This window comes from Leguminivora glycinivorella, chromosome 25 (assembly GCF_023078275.1).
Source record: "Leguminivora glycinivorella isolate SPB_JAAS2020 chromosome 25, LegGlyc_1.1, whole genome shotgun sequence".
Classification (NCBI taxonomy): domain Eukaryota; kingdom Metazoa; phylum Arthropoda; class Insecta; order Lepidoptera; family Tortricidae; genus Leguminivora; species Leguminivora glycinivorella.
In genome coordinates this window covers 4,276,131-4,287,350 of record NC_062995.1, presented here as the reverse complement: position 1 = coordinate 4,287,350, position 11,220 = coordinate 4,276,131, and the positions used below count along the sequence as shown (strand labels likewise).

General features: G+C 35.3%; 1 protein-coding gene across 2 annotated transcripts; it reads left to right on the top strand.

Annotated features, from left to right (window-relative positions):
* The first annotated feature begins 499 nt into the window (after positions 1-499).
* Positions 500-6,886, top strand: LOC125239148. Of its 2 annotated transcripts, none has more exons than XM_048146650.1 (4): positions 500-989; positions 2,507-2,906; positions 4,012-4,155; positions 4,639-6,886. In XM_048146650.1, exons 1-4 carry the CDS (start codon positions 633-635, stop codon positions 6,312-6,314), a joined length of 2,577 nt encoding a protein of 858 aa, XP_048002607.1. In that variant the 5' UTR covers positions 500-632; the 3' UTR covers positions 6,315-6,886. The 2 variants fall into 2 exon arrangements, with proteins under 2 accessions (XP_048002607.1, XP_048002608.1); XM_048146651.1 differs by having other exon boundaries at positions 975-989; positions 2,511-2,906.
* Positions 6,887-11,220: the final 4,334 nt, after the last annotated feature.

Here is an 11,220-nt window from a genome sequence, read left to right as displayed (position 1 = left end):
GTCGATGTAGTTTTTCTTGAATAGTTGCCAAAGACTAAAGTGGTAATCTAAACAGGCAAACAAGAAGATTAGAATAACTTTCGAGAATTAAACTAATAATTGGTAATAAATCGTGATATTTAAATATTAGCTCTTCATGGCATTTAGCCAGCTTTCGATCATTACCTTTTATTTTATCATTAAGGAAATTAGTGGGCACTGGCATAAACAAATATTAATCTTATGCAACTTCCGGATCTTCCGGTTTGCACCTCCATTTCCCGTCTACATTTGTTTACGTGGTTTACAATTTACATAATCCTCTTGATATTTATTGTCTCAGTATTCCATTGAAAATTAATGAAATTACAAATTGTTACAAACGTATTGAATTACCCAAAGGAATGACCATTTCACATATCTGTTGTTTTGTCAATGTCATTTGTCAGATTTTGACTTTTGACAAAAATGACAAAATCAAATTTGACACAGCACACTGGACAACTGTACAGTACAATTGACATCCAATCCGCTATCATTTCGTTGATTGCATTGTATTTATTTGTGATTTATTATGTAAACATTGTTGTACAACAACAACGATTCTATTGGGATTCGTATTTGGATTTTCATCTTTAATTATTTTAGGAACTATGTCATTCGAAGCATTACCGGCAAAGTCGAAAGAAATCTATAAAACAACTTACGATAACTTTATTTCTTGGCAAGGAGAAAGAAATAATACTTCGTTCGATGAGAATGTCCTATTGTCCTATTTCGAGGAATTATCTGAAAAATTTCAACCTTCTTCGTTATGGTCAAGATATTCAATGTTAAAAAGTGTTTTGAAATGCACTCATAGTGTTGATTTCAAGGATTATTGCAAATTAAGGGCGTTTTTGAAGAAAAACTCTGAAGGATATGTTAAAAGGAAAGCAAATGTGCTCACTTTAGAGAATGCTGAGAAGTTTATAGATGACGCGCCTGATGATAAATATCTTGCTACTAAGGTAAGACGTCATTGTAAGCGGGTTTTCACATTGGCAACAGGAAACCAAATGCCATACCATGTTTTGGGGCCATAGGGGCACAATACTGTTTATTTTTATTTATTTATTTATTCATGTAATATACATGTGGATATAAGAACATTATTTTAAATATATTGCTCCACAAAACTATTTATATAATTTGACTGTGGAGTCAGAGCTCGCTAATATAACAAAACAAAAATATCGCTGATAGAGTGGCAATGAAGCTTTAGCAGTTTCATGTGCTCTGCCTACCCCTTTACGGGATACAGGCGTGATTGTATGTATGTATGTAAATATCGCTATATTAACCAGAATTATCTATTGGACAATCCGGTAGGAAGTAATGGCCATCGCCATTCCTATAGGATATCCAAGGGATGTTTTTTAAGTTTATTCTTGAACTGTACTTTAGTATTGATCCCTACATACCTGCTGGGTTGGCTTGTACCCGCTCGTTCACTACAGACTTACAGAGAACCCTTGATTAATTCTAGTTCCATGTTTTAGTTCCTTTACTTTGGTTCAGTTGTCAGGGGTCAGGGAGGAATAACTTGAATAAGTCTTATACCTATTCTTTCCTGACTCTGTTTACATACAATTTTTAATAAATCGAGTTGTATTACTATTGCAATATTATTCAAACTTCCACTTTTACATATAAAAAGTATTTATTTTTAGTGGAAGTTTGAATAGTTTTTGTAGAAGATGATGTATTCTCTATAAAAATAATTTTTTCACTTTAAACAGAGAGGTTTCTTTTATCTCTTTCAGTCTTTTATTTTATCCATTTGACTCAGTCAAGCACTGTCCTATCGTACTGAACCAAAGGACCTAAATATACAGCTTTAGGAGTATGCAAAAAGACTTATTGCCCCAGATTTGTAAGTTCACATTTTTGACACATTTGTTTTGAAGTATGTTGCGATGTGGTTAAGACATATTGTTTGCCAAATCTAACGATTAATTTCGAATTGGTTGAATCGATTAGGTCCTATGTACAAGGAGGTGCTTAAACAAATATACAATTTCTATCAACTTACTGAAATGTCATTTGAATCGAAATGACAGACTCTGCCACAGCACTAGTTAAAAAATAAAAATGAACGATAAATGACATAATAAGTAAATCCGGCGTGATAAATTAATATCGTAAAATACTCACTAACGAAGATCCGCAAAAATGTAACATGTGTTAGACTATGTTTAAAGTAAGCGAAATATTGTTTTCAAGTACTTGATTTTTTAAAATATTATTACAGGATTTTATTTAAAATTTCATTAGGTTGCGCGACTTTACGTTTTGTGGACGCTGTCATGTGTCAAAAAGAGGTACTTACAAATCTGGGACAATAGTTCCATTTGATCTTCATAAGATTTCATTCCTAACAGTTCTTAGTTCATGGCCTACTATATTAGCCTGTTTGGTGTAACAGAACAAACCAAAAAATTGTACATTGATCACAACAAAATTACCATCTACTATTCAATTTCAGGTAGCCCTTATTTTTGGAGTTGTTGGTTGTCTAGGACGGCAAGACCTTGTAAATATCACAGTAGACTGTATGGAGGATGATGGAGAAGGAAAATTAACTGTAAAACCTAGCAAAAACAAATCTTTTGTGGTGGAAGGGAAATATTATAATGTAGTTAAAAAATATAAGGATTTACGTTCAGCTTCAGTTCAAAGTAACCGCTTTTTCATAGCGTTAAGACAAGGTAAATGCCGTTCACAAGTGATCGGGATAAACAAATTTGGGGCGATGCCTAAAGAGATTGCAGAGTTTTTGAAGTTGCCGAACGCTAAAATGTACACAGGGCATTCGCTTCGTTTGGTATCACGGACATCTAGTACGGAGGCTGAATCTCAAGAGTGCGAAGATCTATTAGTTAATGGTAAGTTTTTTGTTGTTTGTTATTGGATCAAATACAAATTTTGCCTAATAATTAATATGAATGGCTGTATACTCTGTTCTGCTCTTACCGAACTGAACATTTTTTTATACCACGTTGGTGGCAAACAGGCATACGGTCCGTCTGATGGAAAGCAGTCACCGTACCCTATGGACGCCTGCAACTCAAGGGGTGTCACATGTGCGTTGCCTACCTATTAAAAACTTGTACACTCCTTTTTTTGGCCGAATATTCGGTTGCACCATATTTTAAAGCTGATGTTAAATTAAAAACACAATATACATATACATGACGCCCCAATACTATGTCTGAGACATGGAAAGGACCTTATCGTAGATAATACATTTTGCTGAAAAAAGACTTTATTATTTAAAAAAATAGCAAATCTGCATTCAGAGTTTTTTTCACCACACTAACTGATAAAGGCTTTCTTTGCTATTCGAAAACAGATAGCAAAATTGCATTTTATCCACAAGAGTGCAAAGTAATTTCATACAAATTTTAATTTGATGTCTTAAGCTGGCTGGTAGATTTTACATATTAATGAAGATTTTGAATCATAAATATTGAATAAATTGATGGATTTGATTCAGTTAAGATGATTTATTAGTCAGTATTTTGTTTGTGTTGGTGTGGTGAAAAATTTTGTGTTTCAAAGTGGTGGAAAAGTTTGTTTAACCTTCGTGTAATATTGTCAGTGCGGTTAAACAACAACTTTGCCCCCTTGTAAAACAAATATTATAACTATTGTGCCTTGCTTCGTCTGGGAATCAAACCGATTGAAAGAATGGCCAAAACATAGTACTGTTATTTTAATTGGACCATATGTTGTCTGCAATAAACGGATTTATTTATTATTATATAGTAACTCTTCTCTTAAATGTATAAACGCAGTATTTTGCTAATGTAACACAATCTACCATCTGACAAAAAGAGTAGCAAAGAATGGGGGCGCCACCGTCTACCTAAACCGTCTTGCATGTGGCAACTACATATTTTGATACATTTCTATGAGAACAGTTGTGTTGCTATGATAAAAAAATTAGTTCCTGTTCTACTATTTTTTTGCCAAGCTATATGTTTTCAGATTCGCAAGCTCCCGCCGAACCGGAGGCCGTCAGTGGCGACCAGTGCCGTGTCTGCGGAGTTTCGAAAGAATGTTCCATGGTCAGAGAGAAGCCCTATATTGTGGACAACAAGACTATGCTGGCGCTCAATCAGCTGCAAGTCGGTATGTATCACACTATACTAGACATCATCATCCTCCTTGCGTTATTCTGGCACTTGTCACGGCTCATGGGACTCTAGAGTCCTCTTTGATAACTACTAATTTTTGAAAATTTGGTGTAGGCTAGCATTTTTTGTTGCGACTGCCATCTGACCTTCCAACTCAAAGGGGTAATTTTATTGGAAATAGTTCGGTTTCCTCACGATGCTTTCCTTCACCTAAAAGCAAGTGAAGAATATCAAATGTAGTTTCGAAAGAATTCATTAAATCCACATAAATAGATGTTTTTTTTTGAAATAATGAATTACCGTTCCATATAAACCTTTTAATGGAACATATTGGTAATATTGGTATAATGCGCAACTTCGCTATATTGTATTCTTTTTTAAATTGATACGTTATATGTACCTGTCGGTGGTTAGAAGTGTATCTTGTTGGTTTGTTTTAGCTCTTACCAATATTGTTAAACCGGTTTTTTATTTTCAGAACTTGACTTCAGCACAGACTGTCTCCCGAACACCATTTGCCGCGAATGCCATGCGAAGCTACTAGACACTTTAGAATTTATCAAACTAGTTAAGACTGCGCAATCCTCACTTGTCAGAGTTGCCCCAAACAATGCTTCAAGTGGTAAGAGTTTGGGCCAAATTGTCAACGTTTGCCCAAACAATGCTTCAAGTGCTCAAAGTTTGGGCGAAATTGTCAACGTTTGCTCAAACAATGCTTCAAGTGCTCAAAGTTTGGGCCAAATTGTCAACGTTTGCCCAAACAATGCTTCAAGTGCCCAGAGTTTGGGCCAAATTGTCATGGTTTGCCCAAACAATGCTTCAAGTGCTCAAAGTTTGGGCCAAATTGTCAACATTTGCCCAAACAATGCTTCAAATGCTCAGAGTTTGGGCCAAATTGTCAACGTTTGCCCAAACAATGCTTCAAGTGCTCAAAGTTTGGGCCAAATTGTCAACGTTTGCCCAAACAATGCTTCAAGTGTTCAGAGTTTGGGCCAAATTGTCAACGTTTGGCCAAACAATGCTTCAAGTGCTCAGAGTTTGGGCCAAATTGTCAACGTTTGCCCAAACAATGCTTCAAATGCTCAGACTTTGGGCAAAATTGTCAGCATTCGCCAGAACAATGCTGCAAGTGCTAAGAGTTTGACCCTAATTGTCAGCGCTTTCCCAAAAAAGGCTTCAAGTGCTCAAAGTTTGGGCCAAATTGTCAACGTTTGCCCAAACAATGCTTCAAGTACTCAGAGTTTGAGCAAAATTGTCAGCGTTCGCCAGAACAATGCTGCAAGTGCTAAGAGTTTGCCCCTAGTTGTCCGCGCTTTCCCAAAAAATGCTTCAAGTGCTAAGAGTTTGAGAAAAATTGTAAGCATTCGAAAGAATAATGCTTCAAGTGCTAAGAGTTTGCCCCCAATTGTCAGAGTTTTCGCAAAAAATGCTTCAAGTGCTAAGAGTTTGGGCCGAATTGTCAGCGTTGGCCCAAACAATGCTCCACGTGCTAAGAGTTCGGGCAGAATTGTCAGCGTTGGCCCAAACAATGATCCACGTGCTAAGAGTTCGGGCAGAATTGTCAGCGTTGGCCCAAAAAATACTTCAAGTGCTAAGAGTTTGAGCCCAATTGTCAGCGTTGGCCCACACAATGCTCCAAGTGCTAAGAGTTCGGACCGAATTGTCAGCGTTGGCCCACACAATGCTCCAAGTGCTAAGAGTTTGGCTCAAGTTGTCGGCGTTTTCCCAAACAGTGCTTTAAGTGTGGCTTCAAATGCTCACAGTTGGTCCCATGATCATAACTATCATTTTGAACATGTTGAAATGGATACTCCAATAACTAATGATGACTCTACTGATGAAGATTCACTTGAAAGCAAGTTTGAGATTTCTCAAGATTTATTAACGATCGGTGAAACCGTGTTTCTGAGAGAAACACATAAAAGGACAAACGAAGTCGATGATAAAATCAATAAAAAAATAAAAATAGAAGAAAACTCAAAAATTACAAACCATGAATTAAAACTTGACATAAAAGAAGAATTAGTTGATAATAATGATAGAAATAGTGAAGATATTTGTAGTAATTTTAGTGAAAAAATTACTGATGTGAAGCCTAGTGAGTTAGAACTTGCAGAAAGTTCTAGCAATTATCAAAAAATGATGAGGACATGAAGTGAAAAAAAAAAGATAAAAATACTAGTGGCGAAGTGTGTATTGACTAAAAATTAATACCATAGTATTGTACATAGACACAGTTTAAAGTTATTAATAAGGTCATTTGTTTTATAATAATAAAAAAGCCTTTTATTTCGTTGCAAATTTCAAAAGAAAAAAGTGAAGAAACTAAAGTAGAATTGTTAAGCTGAGTTTAGACCAGCAAGTTATTGCCGCAAGTTTTGATACGCCACTATAGGTAAGAGGGAGTGGCAAATATCTGAATCTCTTTCTTGCATATACTTCTGTCTCAAAACTTGCAGCAATAACTTGTGCACGTCTAAACTCAGCTTTAGTACTGTTTAGGGATGTACCGACTAGTCGGCAAAACGGGCCGATTAGTCGACACTTTATAAATCATAGAAAAACAGTATAAAAATAAATTAACAGCTGATATAATTGTATTATGTACCGATTCGTTATACCTTTGTTAGTCAAAAGAACAAATATCTGTGATCATCACAGAAATAAGTATCCTAGGACTACCAGGTTTCATAGGCAGGATCACTACCCTACCCACTAAGCCAAACCGGTTGATAAAAAAATAGAAAATATATAAATATTCTCATATACCTTTGAAAAATTGAACCTGTAAAAAAATTTTCCCCTCACTAGCTCGGAAACACGCGTTTTGTCCTTTAATACCAGCGGGTAAAAACGCATTTTATCCACTAGTGGGTAAAGTAATTTGACCTTGAATAAAGTCAAATTAACTGCTTTAAAATTGATAAAAGTCTAAATCTAGTAATGATGATGATTTACCACCTGTGGAACTACTAGAAGTAGTGATAAAAGCGTTTTTTGCGTTGTAGTTTCCTTGCTATAGTGAGGGGAAAAGTTTCGTGTTACACTTGGGTGCAAATGTATTTTACTTCTCGTGTATTGAAAAACTCGCTAAACCCATTCATGGCCAAGGACTGTCGAGCGTACACAACACGCCGGGCCACCATACAAACCGTTTTTAGCTAAAACGCGTGACTCAGCTCATGGGTCTCTGGCCTGGCGCGAACGCAAAATAAATTGCCGCTTATGAATCCGGCCAGTTGAACAATCTTATGCAACATTTTTACTAACCAACTGTTTTCTGTTCATATTCAAAATAAATGTATTTTACTAATTTGTTGCTATTTGTAAGAATGTACATTTTATAGTCTGACCAGAAATATATGATTGTCAAGAGGATGCTGTTATTCTCATATAATTAATTAATAATACGGTTAAGAAAAGTATTTAAAAATATTTATAATGAAATTCCGCAACTTAGCGCGTGATTATGTATATTTCTAGTCATCCATAGCCAAGGTCACAAAAATCATAAAATACGAAATCACTGAAGAGCACTGGGACGAGTATAAAAGTCGCCAACGAATAAATCGTGACTAAATAGAATTTCCCATATTACTCTAAAATACATCCTAATAGAGCGGAAAAATAATTTCTTGAGTTTTTGTCAAAAATACCACGTGAAAGATGAGACGACCGTTTAATCCGCCGCCGCTCAGGTGCATTCATTGTTTATTGGCCAAGTGTCACCGATAATCTTACATGTGGCCTGTCATGATATTTGTTTTAGTAAACGTCATTATAATAGAAACAATAGAGCACTTAAAAACTGTCATAAACACCACGCAAATGTTTAGAAAAAAACTTGTCTTGTAAATATTTGTCACACACATTTATGATAATACAATAATTACTATTTAGTTTGTGACTGTTTAAGCCGCCCTGTTTTTGTAATGAAACAAAAAAATATAGCATGGTAATAAGTTTGGTTCTTAGAAATGTTGCTTGCTGCCATCCAAATAGTAATCCGTTGTAAAATGGTACAATTTGCAACGAATTTCGTCATGAAATAAGCTTTAAAACAATGCAATAAAGTTTATTTTTGCGTGCTATGAAAATATGTGTAGATTTTACAAGTAGCGCCAGGCCACGGTGACCCATACCTTGAGTCGTGTCTATAACTTCAGGCATATATATATTATTTTTATTTTTGAAATGTGGATTCATCCATTTGCTTGGAACACGTATGTATCTCGAATTTCAGAATATTTACTATATTACACTTATAGTAAACCAAACTTGAATATTCTCGACCCCATTTCACTAAAAAAAAAACATGTTTACAATTTTTTTTTTCATTATACCTTATGAAAATGGTTGTTAGCTCAAACTATACTTACATTATTACGTTATATTACGTTTTGTTTATGTTTAAATCAGAATTTATTCAGGACTCACATGCGAGTCATCGGCCCTGCGGAACTGTTCCACCATGACTCATAAGCTGAGTTGCTGGCCCTGAATGGGTTAAAAAACTCGCAAGTTCAGGATTCTATTCTCGAACCACTCGCTTCGCTCGTGGTTCAACTATAGAATCCTTTCACTTGCTCGTTTTGCAATTCCACACTCGGCGTTAAAATACAACTTTGCCCCCTTGTATAACAAATAACTATAAAGCGCAAACGAAGGATTAAAAATTTAATTCAAAAATTCTGATGAATTTAGTCGAAAATTATGTTCTGGCTGACTAGCCGACTAATCGGCCACCCAAGCGCCGACTAACTAGTCGGTAGTCGGCATAGTCGGCCAAATCAATAGTCGGTACATCCCTAGTACTGTTCATTTTTATTAGTAGTAATATGTATCTCTAAGTTTATTATTTTTAAGTTTACAGGTGTTTTTATGTACTCGTAAATGACATACCTATGGCCAAAAAAGTTTATATGAATATGAATATTCTCATAACAATCTTTTAGCCAAACTGTATGACAGATTGTTGACGAAAATATCTCTAGATCTCAGACATTCCTAACTTTACTGGCTCTATATGGATGAGGATAAAGTTATGTATGCAACAGTTGAACTGTACAATATTTCACAATATCTACCTACCTAAGCATAAAAAAGTATATAGATTTTGAAGAATAAAAATAAACATAAAACTGAATCCCTGTTTCATATTTTATTTTTGTCTATTAATTTCTTCCTTCAAACTGTGGCCGGACTCTTCCGATCGATTCCGGTAACGTCAACTCGCATATGCTACGTAGCATATAATTAGGCCGGCAACAGACAGTCTGAAAAATTCATAATCTTAAAAAAGATTTCTATGCAAACTGACACTGACAGATCTGTCAATGTCAGTTTACATACAAATCTTTTTTAAGATTATGAATTTTTTCAGTCTGTTGGCGGACTTGGCGGCCTTAGGCCGGCCGTGTCTTAAAATTAATAATCTGAATAAATCATAATTTTACAAAAATCAGATCACTCGCACGGAGTTCCATACAATTTCGCGACTGTCCACACACACTCTTGTTTTTTCAGATTGATCTGACAGATTGCATACAAGTCTACTTACAGTTTTTATCTTGCCTTGTTAGGCACGCCACAGACAGTCTTAAAAATTCATAATCTTAGAAAAGATTTGTATGCAAACTGACATCTGTCAGTGTCAGTTTGCATACAAATCTTTTTTAAGATTATGAATTTTTCAGACTGTCTGTTGCCGGCCTTAGTATTGTTAGTTTGGGTCAAAATAGAAGCTAAATTTGACCCACTTCCCAGTTTCTGATTGATCTGAAATTTTGCACACGTATGTAAATCACGTGACAATGCAATATTATGGTATCATGGAGCTGATCTGATGATGGAGCAGAAAGGTCGTCATAGGAACTCTATGAAACGTCGTACCCCCATCGAGTAAGGGGTTTTTAGAAACGCCTCGGAAAGCAGCAGATGACTGTTGAAAGAAAGGTACAATCGGCGGTAAAAGCTTGTTCCAAAAATGAAATGTTTGCAAAATAACCAGGGGCGGCTCACTCCGCGATCCTTTCGCCGCGCTACAAGTACATGCCGGCGGCCGCGAGTTCGCGGCCCATTCAGTGGCGACGATCTTCGCGCGGCGCAATAGAATTCAATGTCGTCTGCACGCGTGCGGTCCGTTTGTTAATGTAGGTAAGAATTTAGAATGGCGGCGTTTTGTGAACATCAAAGGAGTGAGCCTTCTGTACTTGTACTATTATATATTCTGTGAAATAACTTATTTAAGATTATAAATTTTAACACTGTGTGGAGTACCAGGGTTGGCATGAATTGACGTCTTTTTGTGTTCCACAGATTCTGTTTTACTACTCTAAATGGCCGATAGGGATAGTGCCATGCATTAACGAATTTTATTCATTTTAGACATCATTCTTGATAGACATTTACTGCTTAAGACCTACACTATCGACATTTGAATAGAAAACGTATAAGTTATTTTTTTCAAAACAACCAGGTTCGATTACCCTGGGTACAGTTTTTATTTATTTATAAATGCTGTTTTTTTTAAATTAAAATCAATGAAATGGTTCCTAAGAACAGATCTTCGTATGTCTTATAGCATATGATACAGAGATTAATGTTACAATAACTTTAGTTTCTGAAGTAGGTTGAAAAATAACAATATCAAGTAAAACAACAGTTTAAAACTTACATATTTAATTCTTAAATAATTTATTTAACTTATATTCTACATTATTATTGTTGGATAACAATGTCATCAATGGGCTAAAACGAACCCATTTCATAGAGTAAAAACCAAGATATCGTACTTCGACAGAAAATTGGTTAATCCAAATAGCCTACTTCACCCTTTAGTTCACCAAAGTATGTCTTATATGATTAAGCACTGTCCAATTAACCGAAATAAAATATTACCATATTTTATAATGAGTTAAAAACAGCAAAAAATATTTTTAAAGTATACTTTTACGCAATCAGGCGAAAACAACACAGTCATGTTAATCTATAGATTATCTGTGCATCAGGTCATTTCTACTCGTCTACCCGAAAACAAATTTTTTTGACTTTTTAATTA